The 12,923-nt window shown below is 43.0% G+C and overlaps 1 protein-coding gene across 3 annotated transcripts in view; it reads left to right on the plus strand.

Moving 5' to 3' along the window:
* Nucleotides 1–12,923, plus strand: part of LOC144583004 (sialin-like) — a 39,143-nt gene that overhangs the window by 23,028 nt on the left and 3,192 nt on the right. For 2 of the 3 annotated variants that reach the window (XM_072999658.2, XM_072999672.2), the window contains 5 exons: nucleotides 3,092–3,178; nucleotides 3,904–4,022; nucleotides 4,813–4,971; nucleotides 10,390–10,522; nucleotides 11,543–11,690. In XM_072999658.2, the coding sequence (XP_072855759.2) occupies nucleotides 3,092–3,178; nucleotides 3,904–4,022; nucleotides 4,813–4,971; nucleotides 10,390–10,522; nucleotides 11,543–11,690 (646 nt within the window). Of the gene's footprint in view, nucleotides 1–3,091; nucleotides 3,179–3,903; nucleotides 4,023–4,812; nucleotides 5,628–8,478; nucleotides 8,969–10,389; nucleotides 10,523–11,542; nucleotides 11,691–12,923 lie in introns of those variants that run through there. The other variant, XR_013541926.1, reaches the window with a different exon arrangement.

Raw genomic sequence — 12,923 nt, forward strand, 5'->3', positions numbered from 1 at the left:
GGGGGCTGACCTGGCGTGCATTACTGAGACCTGGGTGGGAGAGGAAGGTGGTGTCCCCCTCTCCCAGCTGTGTCCTCCTGGGTACTCAGTCCAGCACCAGTGTCGCTCAGAGGGTCGGGCAGGGGGAGTTGCTATAGTCTATAGGAGTTCTATCTCCTTGACCAGGCTTCCTATCCCTTTGAGAGGAGGTCTTGAGGGCCTGTATTGTGTGTTGGGCTCACGAGACAGATTAGGGATTCTGTTGGTGTACCGCCCACCCTGCTGCGTACCAACAGTCTCCCTACCTGAGCTGACGGAGGCAGTCTCGGATCTGGTGTTGAGGACTCCCAGGCTGCTGGTGCTGGGGGACCTCAACATCCATGCTGAGGCTGCCTTGACTGGGGCGGCTCAGGACTTCATGGCCGCCATGACAACCATGGGGCTGTCTCAATGTGTCATCGGCCCGACACATGAGAAGGGCCACACCTTGGACCTGGTTTTCACAACGGGACTGGAAGGTGGTGGTTTGGATGTGGAGGGGCTGGTTGTGACCCCATTGTCATGGTCAGACCACTTCCTGGTCAAATTCAGTCTATTAGCTTCTTCTTCCCTCTGCAAGGGTGGGGGATCGATTAAGATGATCCGCCCCCGGAGACTAATGGATCCGGATGGTTTCCTGAATGCTCTGGGGGAGTATCCGTCTGATATGGTTGGCGCTCCTGTCGAAGCTCAGGTCACCCTATGGAATAGGGAGATGACCCGGGCGGTTGACACGATTGCGCCTAAGCGCCCTCTCCCTGCTCGCCGAGCCCAGACAGCTCCTTGGTATACTTCTGAACTGCGGGCGATGAAGCAAGAGGGGAGACGGCTAGAGTGCAGGTGGAGGAAGTCCCGCTGGGAATCCGATCGAACACGACTTAGAGCCCATTATCGGGCCTATTTCGTGGCAATACGGCTGGCGAAACGGCAATATTTCTCCAGCCGTATTGCTTCCTCAGAATGTCGTCCAGCAGAGCTGTTTCGGGTGGTCCGGGATCTTCTTCAACCGGGAAACCCGGTGGAGGTCCCGGACTGCTCATCAGCTCGCTGTGATGAGTTTGCTATTCATTTTGAGGAAAAAATCGCTCAGATTCGCAGTGGGCTGGACTCCACTGTTACTGCAAAATCGGAAGATGTGTCCAGTGTGCCGTGCTTAGGTCAAACTTTAATGGATGAGTTTCAATTGTTGAGACCCGAGGATGTGGACAGGGTGCTTGGATCTGTCCGTTCTACCACCACGCCGCTCGACCCTTGCCCATCTTGGCTAATTGGAAGATCTGCCAGGGGGGTTCGCACTTGGGTCCAGGAGGCCGTGAACGCCTCTCTGAGAGAGGGAGTGGTCCCTACCGCCTTGAAAGAGGCGGTAATTCGACCACTCCTTAAAAAGCCTAACCTGGACCCAAGGCTGGTGGTCAACTACCGACCAGTGGCGAACCTCCCTTATTTGGGCAAGGTGTTGGAGCGGGTTGTGGCCGGGCAACTCCAGGCGCTGCTGGATGAAACGGATTTTCTGGATCCTTAATCGGGTTTCAGGCCGGGTTTTGGTACAGAGACAGCCTTGGTCGCCCTGTATGATGACCTTTGCCGGGAGAGAGACAGGGGGAGTGTGACCCTGTTGATACTCCTGGACCTCTCAGCGGCTTTCGACACCATCGACCATGGTGTCCTTCTGGATAGGCTGGCTGGGTTAGGAGTTGGGGGCACTGTTTTACGGTGGTTCCGCTCCTTCCTAGCTGACCGTATCCAGAGGGTGGTGCTGGGGGACAGTTGCTCTGCCCCATGGCATTTATGTCATGGGGTTCCTCAGGGCTCGATACTGTCCCCCATGCTGTTTAACATCTACATGAAACCACTGGGAGAGGTCATCAGGAGGTTTGGGCTGAGGAGTCAGCAATATGCTGACGACACTCAGCTCTACCTCTCGTTTTCCACCAATCCAGGTGAGGCGGTTTCTGTGCTGAACTCGTGTCTGGACCTGATAATGGACTAGATGAGGGTTAATAAATTGAAACTCAATCCAGACAAGACGGAAGTGCTGTTAGTGGGTGCTTCGCCGGACAGGTTGGAGGGCCACTTCCCTGTCCTGAATGGGGTTACACTCCCCCTAAGGGACAGGGTCCGCAGCTTGGGGGTGCTCCTGGACCCCAGTCTAACACTGGAAGCCCAGGTGGACTCGGTGGCCAGGGGCGCCTTCCTCCAGCTGCGGAAACTATACCAGCTACGGCCCTACCTGGACGAGCGGAGTCTCATGACAGTTACACATGCACTGGTAACATCTCGTATTGATTATTGCAATGCGCTCTACGTGGGGCTGCCTTCGAAGACGGTCCGGCGACTGCAACTGGTCCAGAATCGAGCTGCGCGGCTGGTGAGTGGTGGGGCCGCCAGAGAGCACATCAAGCCGATTCTGTATAATTTACACTGGTTACCAGTTGCTGTCCGGGCCCAATTCAAAGTGCTTGTTCTGACATATAAAGCCCTAAACGGCTTGGGCCCTGGATACTTGAAGGACTGCCTCCTTCCATATGAGCCTACCAGGCTGTTAAGATCTAGCCAGGGGGCCCTTTTGAAAGAGCCATCCCTCAAGGAGGTAAGAGGGATGGCTTGTAGACAAAGGGCCTTCTCGGCAGCTGCCCCCAGACTATGGAACGCCCTCCCAACTGAAATTCGCCTGGCGCCGACACTGATGATATTTCGGCGCCAGGTCAAAACCTTCCTGTTCCAGAAGGCTTTTAATTGAAATAACATTAACTGTGGGTCTTAATGATGGCAATTTTAATTGTATTTTTAATTGTATTTTAATTGTATTTTAACTGTATTTTAATCATTTTATTTTATTGCATTGAATTTTAATTGTTGTAAGCCGCCCAGAGACCTTTGGGTAGAGTGGGCGGCATATAAATTAAATAAATAATAATAAAAAATAATAACCAAAATCATGCTGCTCAGATCTGTGCAATTCGGGGGAGAAGGGTATCCTTTTTCACCTAGTACTTGAAATTGTTGACCAATCTCTGTACTTTTAGGATATGCATTGGCAACATTTTTTAACAAAAAATCATTTAAACTCTAGGTGCACAACTAGGAACTGTTGTGTCTCTTCCATTGTCTGGCTTGATCTGTTTTTATATGGACTGGGCTTATGTATTCTACATATTTGGTAAGTATATGTAAATCTAGTTCTGTTGAGTAAGGCTTTTGGCTTTTATTTCTAAAGCACTTTACCACCTTATTTCAAATAAATGCTAAACAGCCTTGCATTTCCTGACATTTTTCTACCAAGCTAATATATGCCTGTTTGTCAAAAAATATGGTCAGCAAAGACTTTTGATAAAAGAATTCTTACCCATTAGAAGCTTTGTAGGAATCCTTTTTCTCTCATTTTAATCATATTGTTGTATTAACACCTCATAGATTAACCTTGTTTTATGTTTAAACTCAGTCTTGCTTTATTTATGGATTTTGTAACCATACCCAGGCTGACAAACCTATGTGGAAAGCAAGTACTCAGTTTGTGCTAACAATATTTATTTAAAGGACTATTTGGCAGTTGCTGTTAACACTCAGGTTCACACAGAAGTGGTAGAATGGGCGACTTTTCTGTTTTATTCACTTTCCCCCTCCCCAACCTGATGTTCTTCAGATATTTTGGAGTGGAACTTTCATCAACTCCATCCTACATGGATAGTGGTTGGCTAGGGAAAACTTGTTTACCCTTTTCTGCAACATGCCTCTAAGTTTGAAACGTAGCCACAACTCCACAGTACTTACCTTGATGGTGGGCATAGGTGTGGCCTGTTTCTCAGTGTTTTTCAGTCTTATTAGTGCCATGAGGTCAACCTTTCCTTTCATTTGAGCACAGACACTTTCCCCCTTTGCCTCAAGGTACCCTGGGTGTGCTGTGGTTCCTCTTCTGGATGGTGATGGTTAGTGATACTCCAGAAACTCACAAGAGGATTTCTCATGCAGAGAAAGAATACATTCTGTCTTCTCTTGCAGATCAGGTGTGTAATTTTGCTATAGACTTTGTCTGAAATTCTGCAGCTAATCACATAAAGTCTGTGTACGATACAAACCTGACATGAACACCAATAGGGTTCTGGCCTTTATTCCTGCTGAAATTACTTGGGTGTCAGACATCTACCATAATATTAATAGAACAAAGGATGCACCTGACTCTTTCAAACAGTGTTTCCCAATCTTGGGTAACCCAGGTGCAATTGGATTACAACTCCCAGAAACCCCAGGCAGAATTTTCAACATGTCTCTGTAAATGCTTTAAAATGTCATTAAAATAACAAAATTAAATTTAAACATTAAAAAAGATTCATCAGTCATTACCCCAAGAAGAACTATAGTTCTCCCTCACTGCATTGTTTTTGAACTTGGTACAGTAAATGAGAAGGAGAAGAAGTAATTTCAGGTAGCTATGTTGGTTGTAAGTAATTTTCCAAGCTGCTGGAAAGTCTTTATTGCTCAAATGCTTTTGTCCTGCATTGCTCACCTAACAAACAAGGGCTCTGCTTTTATGTCTGAACTGTCCTCTATCAATGCACACTAACAAGAACATGATCTTTAGAAGTTAATACCATCCAGCTTAATAGCTCAGTGGTTTAGGTCTCTGGCTGCAGAGCCAGAGGTTGGGTGTTCAATTCCCCACTCTGCCTCCTTGAGAGCTGTTGAACTCAATGATCGATAGGGTCTCTTCTAGCTCTGCAGCTCTGATTAAGATTATACAAAACATGACCAGCAGTTTTAGAATATCTGTGTGGATTTCATCCCTTATCTCTTTAGCTTTCGACCCAGAAATCTGTGCCTTGGAAAGCCATGCTGACATCTCTTCCGCTTTGGGCTATTGTTGTAGCCCACTTTTCTTACAACTGGACTTTCTATACCCTTCTTACCTTGTTGCCTACCTACATGAAGGAGATTTTGCGATTTGATGTGCAAGAGGTAAGATGCCCTATGTCTTTCAGCTTTGTGACTTTGATTGTTCTGTTCATTCTGAAGTGCCCAACTGTATGGGACTGGATTTCAAGAGGGATTATAGACATAATAATTGGCTGTGGGTCATTCAAGATTGAATGGGAATTTGATTTCAAAGCTTTAGCTCATGTTGAGCATTTTTATCCTCCTTATACTGCCGTGGTGATCAGTGTGGTTTCTAAAAGTACAGCTCACAAATCTCTGGTCGTCTTCAAAATCAGCAATGAATTCTGAGCTTAGACTTTAACATCATGCTGCATAGTAGATGGATATGTCTCAGGGGTGCTTTTTAGCATAATAAATAATTTATTGATTGTTTCCAATGATCAGCTGTTACCAATAAAACCCAAAATATTTACAAGTGGAAGTGTCGGCATCCAGCCTGAAAAGCACGTTCCATAGACAACAACAGAGAGGAAACAATCAACTTTAAAAGTTTCTCAAACTGCTTTCTGGTTCCCCTCCATAAATCCAAAGGTGACGCTTGGATTATTCACTCCCCAGCTCCATAAAAATGGCTAAACCTTAGGTGCACATATGTGGCCTCTAAAGGCTCTTAACCAGCAACTTCCATCCATCCTTAGTAGCACTGCTGATGATGAAGGATGAAGGTTTCTAGAAGTGTGTGTGTGTGTTTAGTCGTTTAGTCGTGTCCGACTCTTCGTGACCCCATGGACCAGAGCACGCCAGGCCCTCCTGTCTTCTACTGCCTCCCGGAGTTGTGTCAGGTTCATGTTGGTTGCTTCGCAGACACTGTCCAACCATCTCATCCTCGGTCGTCCCCTTCTCCTCTTGCCGTCACACCTTCCTAACATCAGGGTCTTTTCCAGGGAGTCTTTTCTTCTCATTAGATGGCCAAAGTACTGGAGCCTCAGCTTCAGGATCTGTCCTTCCAGTGAGCACTCAGGGTTGATTTCCTTTAGAACTGATAGGTTTGTTCTCCTTGCAGTCCAGGGGATTCTCAAGAGCCTCCTCCAGCACCACAATTCAAAGGCATCAATTCTTCGGCGGTCTGCTTTCTTTATGGTCCAGCTCTCACTTCCATACATCATGACAGGAAAAACCATAGCTTTGACTATTCGGACTTTTGTTGGCAAGGTGATGTCTCTGCTTTTCAAGATGCTGTCAAGATTTGTCATCGCTTTCCTCCCAAGAAGAAGGCGTCTTTTAATTTCGGGGCTGCTGTCTCCATCTGCAGTGATCATGGAGCCCAGGAAGATAAAATTTGACACTGCCTCCATATCTTCCCCTTCTATTTCCCAGGAGGTGATGGGACCAGTGGCCATGATCTTAGTTTTTTTGATGTTGCGTTTCAGACGGTTTTTTGCACTCTCCTCTTTCACTCTCATTACAAGGTTCTTCAATTCCTCCTCACTTTCTGCCATCAGAGTGGTATCATCTGCATATCGGAGGTTGTTGATATTTCTTCCGGCAATCTTAATTCCGGCTTGGGCTTCTTCCAGTCCAGCCTTCCGCATGATGTATTCTGCATACAAGTTAAATAAGCTGGGGGACAGTATACAGCCTTGCCGTACTCCTTTCCCAATTTTGAACCACTCAGTTGTTCCATGACCAGTTCTGACTGTTGCTTCCTGTCCCACATATAGGTTTCTCAGGAGACAGATAAGGTGGTCAGGCACTCCCATTTCTTTAAGAACTTGCCATAGTTTGCTGTGGTCCACACAGTCAAAGGCTTTCGCATAGTCAATGAAGCAGAAGTAGATATTTTTCTGGAACTCTCTGGCTTTCTCCATAATCCAGCGCAGGTTAGCAATTTGGTCTCGAGTTCCTCTGCCTCTTCGGAATCCCGCTTGTACTTCTGGGAGTTCTCGATCCACATACTGCTGAAGCCTACCTTGGAGGATTTTGAGCATAACCTTGCTAGCGTGCGAAATGAGTGCAATTGTGCGGTAGTTGGAGCATTCTTTGGCACTGCCTTTCTTTGGGATTGGGATGTAGACTGATCTTTTCCAATCCTCTGGCCACTGTTGAGTTTTCCAAACTTGCTGGCATATTGAATGTAGCACCTTAACAGCATCATCTTTCAAGATTTTAAATAGTTCAATTGGAATGCCATCACCTCCACTGGCCTTGTTGTTAGCCAGGCTTTCTAAGGCCCACTTGACTTCGCTCTCCAGGATGTCTGGCTCAAGGTCAGCAACTACATTGTCTGGGTTGTCCGGGATATCCAAATCTTTCTGATATAATTCCTCTGTGTATTCTTGCCACCTCTTCTTGACGTCTTCTGCTTCTGTTAGGTCCCTCCCATTTTTGTCTTTTATCATGTTCATCTTTGCGCAAAATGTTCCTCTAATATGTCCAATTTTCCTGAACAGATCTCTGGTCTTTCCTTTTCTGTTATCTTCCTCTATTTCTTTGCATTGTTCATTTAAGAAGGCCCTCTTGTCTCTCCTTGCTGTTCTTTGGAAGTCTGCATTCAATTTTCTGTAACTTTCCCTATCTCCCTTGCATTTTGCTTCCCTTCTCCTCTCTGCTATTTCTAAGGCCTCGTTGGACAGCCACTTTGCTTTCTTGCATTTCCTTTTCTTTGGAATGGTTTTCGTTGCTGCCTCCTGGACAATGTTACGAGCCTCTATCCAAAGTTCTTCAGGCACTCTGTCCACCAAATCTAGTTCCTTAAATCTGTTCTTTACTTCCACTGTGTATTCAAAAGGGATTTGGTTTAGATTATACCTGAGTGGCCCAGTGGTTTTTCCTACTCTCTTCAGTCTAAGCTTGAATTTTGCTATGAGAAGCTGATGATCAGAGCCGCAGTCAGCTCCAGGTCTTGTTTTTGCTGACTGTATAGAGCTTCTCCATCTTTGGCTGCAGAGAATATAATCAATCTGATTTCGATATTGCCCATCTGGTGATTTCCATGTATAGAGTCGCCTCTTGTGTTGTTGGAAAAGAGTGTTTGTGATGACCAGCTTATTCTCTTGACAAAACTCTATTAGCCTTTGTCCTGCTTCGTTCTGAACTCCAAGGCCAAACTTCCCGGTTGTTCCTTTTATCTCTTGGCTCCCTACTTTAGCATTCCAGTCCCCTAGAATGAGAAGAACATCTTTCTTTGGTGTCAGTTCTAGAAGGTGTTGTAAATCTTCATAGAATTGTTCAATTTCAGTCTCCTCAGCAATGCTGGTTGGTGCATAAACTTGGATTATTGTGATGTTGAATGGTCTGCCTTGGATTCGTATTGACATCATTCTATCATTTTTGAGATTGTATCCCATTACAGCTTTTCCCACTCTTTTGTTGACTATGAGGGCTACTCCATTCCTTCTACGGGATTCTTGCCCACAGTAGTAGATATGATAATCATCTGAGCTGAATTCGCCCATTCCTGTCCATTTTAGTTCACTGATGCCCAGGATGTCAATGTTTATTCTTGCCATCTCCTGTTTGACCACCTCCAGCTTCCCAACGTTCATAGATCTTACATTCCAGGTTCCTATGCAGTATTTTTCTTTACAGCATAGCCTAAAAATATCTGGGCACCCCAGTTTCCTGTCCTTGGCTCTATATGAAGATGTGGAGTTCAACAACCAGTGTTTGCCTTCATTCCAGTTGCTACGAGGCAGCTTTCATCTGTTATTGCTCAACTCTGAGAATAAATGGGAAGTTAGCAGTTGAACTAGATGCCTGGTCTCATAACCTTGGGCTTCATTTCCATTATCATTTGCACTAATGACCTTTTCTTATCGCAAAATCCATGACTTGTCACTTATGCTAATAGGTTATCTCCCAGTATAACCTATTATTGTTTTTGTTGCTGTTGTTCAAAAATACCAGGCACAGTCCAAATTATAAAAACATTGGCTGGTATCATATAACAAATACAAGTTTTAACAAAAAACCTAAGTATCTGTTAAATATCGGCATAGTATGTCTGGTGTTCCTAATATTGCCGGTTTGTGTAGCTCTGATGGTGGTGTGATTTCTAAGATCTGCAATTGCTTATACAGTGGACCCTTGACTTACAGACGGCTTGACTTACAGACTTTTTGAGTTACAGACTTCTGTGGCCGCAAAATTTAGGTTTGACTTGCAGACTGAGAATTGACTTACAGACCAGAAAAAAAACAAAATGGAACAAAAACGGCCTGTTACGGGATTAATCGGTTTTCAATGCACTGTAGGTCAATGGAGACTTGACTTACAGACTTTTTGACTTGAGAACCCCCTTCCAATACGGATTAAGTTCTCAAGTCAAGACCCCGCTGTAGTACTGTGTAAAATTTCTTGATACTGTTCCCAAAGCCCCAATGACTACATAGTCCACTGAAGTGTGTTTTTTCCAGGGGCAAGATGTTTTGATTGCCAGGTCTCTGTACTTTGTCAGTTTTTCCAATTCTTTAAATTCAGCACTGGCATCCCCTGGAATTACAAAGCCAATGATCCAGATATTTCTTAATTCTATCACTACTATTTGTAGTGTGTTATGTTCAAGGTGTCTGTCTGTTTGGATCCGGAAATCCTACAAAATCTTGACTTCCTCATTTTCTGACACCTTCTCTACCTATATTCCCATGGGTTTTTGGAAGCCAGCAAGTTATATTTTTTGCATAATGACCAGTGCACTAACTTTGCCACTCTATCATGTCTAGCTTTATAATCTGTTTGTGCCATCTTTGGATATTGGCAGAGTTGACATTTGCTTTTAGCACTAATTCTTTGGATCTTAGTTTTCATCAGATTGGTTTGGAGTACTTGTTCTTGTGCAGCAGAAATCAAGCCTTCGGTTTCTTTCTTAAGGGTCCCCAATTTTAACCATGATCATCTTGAATTATGATCATGCTTTCCATCAGTATTTCTCAGGTGTTGTCCACATAGTGGTTTATTTTTCCAGCTGTTTAGTTTATTTTCAAATTGTTTTTTCTTATACTGAGCCTTGGTTTCTATTGTTTTCAAAATATTCTCCATTTTCACTGCCTTAAGTAATTTTTCTCTGCTTCTGCTGATATAATCGTTTAGGCTTCTTTTTAATTCCTCTACTACCTTCTGTATTTGCAGTAATCCACGGCTCTGATTTTTTGTGGTAAATATAATCTTTCCACATCACTTTTTGGATGTAGTACATGATGCATGTTCATTAGTTTCTGTGTTTTTCAATCCAGATCTTCTAATTAATTTTGAGTCCAATCTATTATTCCAGCTGGGTGTCTAATTACTGGAATGGCCCATGTGATTATGGTTTTAATTGTATTCCCCCCCCTTTAATTTTGATTTTAAGATGTTCTGCAGTCTGTTGATATATTATCTTTCTGTCAGTTCTTTAACTTTTGTGTGCACGATGTTGTCTGCTTCTAGTATTCCAAGGTATTTATCATTTTCATTACTTGATAGTGGTTAAATGTTTCCTTCTGTGTTTGTTTTTCCCTGCAGAATGGATTTCTCTCTGCACTGCCTTATTTTGGTTGTTGGATTTGTATGATACTATCTGGTCAATTTGCTGATCATTTACGGGAGAAACAAAACCTATCTACAGTATGTGTGCGAAAAACATTTACCCTGATAGGTAAGGAAGGAAAGTGCTGCTTTTTAAATTAGGCAAGAGTTGATTGAGAACACAAGGTCTCCCTGACAGTAATATGTTCCAGTCCGCTCCAGAGGAATCCAAGACTGATCATACAAAATAGGAGTTCAGCTACCTAAACCATTCCTCCATACCCTTGCTTTCCTCGCTTCTTCTTTTGTCATTTTTAATCCACGATAGTTGAATCTCTTGGGAAAACCTCAGATGACAGTTGTGTTAATTAAAATTGTGATACTTTTATATTAAAAATGGCATCAATGCAGATACCTTGATCAACAGCCTTCAGTTCTCTTCTCTTCCCTCTACCACCCAGTTCCCACCTTTCTGCATAGTTGCCATTTGTTGTCTTATCATAGTACAGTCTTGCTATTAACAAGATGTGTTTGATGTTGCCTGTATTCTGGAATCTCTTATTAAACCTTTTTTAAAAAGCAGCAACAGTTGTTTAGCTAAAGTTTATAGCAGCAATAGCTTGGATTCTGTCATAAATAAAGTTAACACAAGCATGAATCTGTGAACTGGATGCTGTTGGTTATTTTGTACGCTAGGTGGCAATCATGTGTAGAACAGCGTAGAACTGACCATTTTTGCTAACAGAATTTTCAGTTCAATTTGGTTTAGTGATTAGCATGTAGGAAGACTGAGGAGACCTGATTCCAAATCTTCTCTTGGCCCTGAACGTCTGTATGTGTGACCTTGGTCCAGTCTAACTCCCACAACCTGACTGACCTCCCAAGATAAATATTTGCTCCATTCCCACAACTTTGAAAGGACATGTACTAATTCCCTTGAAGCTGTATTATGACAGAGCCCCAGCAACTGGTTGTAGCAGATCATCTTATCTCCCTGCCCAAGGATCAGCAGCAAGATTGCTGTAAAGTAGCGCTATGCTGAAACTCAGATGTTTTTTAAAAAAGGAAGATGACATTGCAGAACTGCAGAAAAATTAAACAGCATTTTTGTTTCTCTGAAGCTGATATTTTTTTATCTGTTTTAATTCAGGAATGATTGGCCCAGCAGTTTTCCTCGTAGCTGCTGGATTTATAGGGTGCAATTATGAACTGGCTGTCACATTTGTAACCATATCAACAACACTGGGGGGCTTTTCTGTCTCTGGCTACAGCATCAACCACCTGGATATTGCACCATCGTAAGTTGATTTCTTTAAAACTAGTGAACAGATTTAATCTGTACTAATTGTCTAGATGTAATTTCAACTGTATCCTAAAATAGCAGGAATTGTGAGTTTTGTATTTGAATTGTAAGGGACTACAATTATCAGTATTTTAGGAGTTCCTTCCTCCCTTATTGTGGACAGATTTGTACAATGATACTAAGCATTGGGTGCTCTAAATCTATTATTTGTCTTTCAACTCTCTCATATTGCCTTCTGAATAGAAACCTCCTAGTACATGCCTGCATTTTCCCCAGTCATTCGTTTGATTTAGTTCTATGACACTTAGTGAACTTACTGTATTCTACATCCCTGTCCACTTCTACAGTGTGGTCTCTAAATGCTTACTTTAAAAAGCAGCCCTGCTGAATTTTGTGTGCCTGTCATAGTGTGATAGCCTTAGGTGGCAAATCAATCCACTATACTTATATTTGGAAGTATATACCTCAATGAATTCAGCAGAACTTAGTTCTGAGAGGTCATGCATAAGGGTGCTGTTAACTTGTTGTGGGACATAAGGCAAAGTCGGATATTTTTCCTTTCTTGTGTGCAAGGAGAAGCAGCTTATTCTGCTTAAAAGGTTGGGAAGCTTGTCCTATTTTCAGTATGCTTTGTGGTTTCTTAAGATTGTTCTGATCTGTAGATTATTTGAAATGCTACATTTGTCCCATATGTTCGTACACTGATCTGAAGATTGACTTGCTGGAAGGAGTGTAGTAGACACAAGGCAAAGGGAAACATTTTTCCTTTTTTTTTGTGCAAGGAGAAGCGGCTCATTTTGCTGTATATGTTGGGAAGCTTGTCCTATTTTCATTATGCATTGTGGTTTCTTAAGATTGTACTGATCTGTAGATTATTTGAAATAGGTTGGGTATGTTTTTTAAAGTATTAGAATTGTTTTTGAAATTAACACAGGAGAAGTACTACCCTGTTTCCCTGAAAATAAACCCTAGTATGGTTTTTCAGGATGCTCATAATATAAGCCCTACCCCAAAAATAAGCCCTAGTTAAGTGAAAGCCCGCTATCCACCATTGTGCAGCAACCAGAAGATGACATGACTAGCCCTACTGCTTTTTTTTTTTTTTTTTTTTTTTGGAGCAAAAATTTAATATAAGACCCTGTCTTATTTTCCGAGAAACACGGTAGGTACATGTTTTCCAATTTTAAAAAGCCCAGAAGTTAACATTTCTGCTGCCATCTACCCTTGT

Source organism: Pogona vitticeps, chromosome 1 (genome assembly GCF_051106095.1).
Source record: "Pogona vitticeps strain Pit_001003342236 chromosome 1, PviZW2.1, whole genome shotgun sequence".
Lineage (NCBI taxonomy): Eukaryota > Metazoa > Chordata > Lepidosauria > Squamata > Agamidae > Pogona > Pogona vitticeps.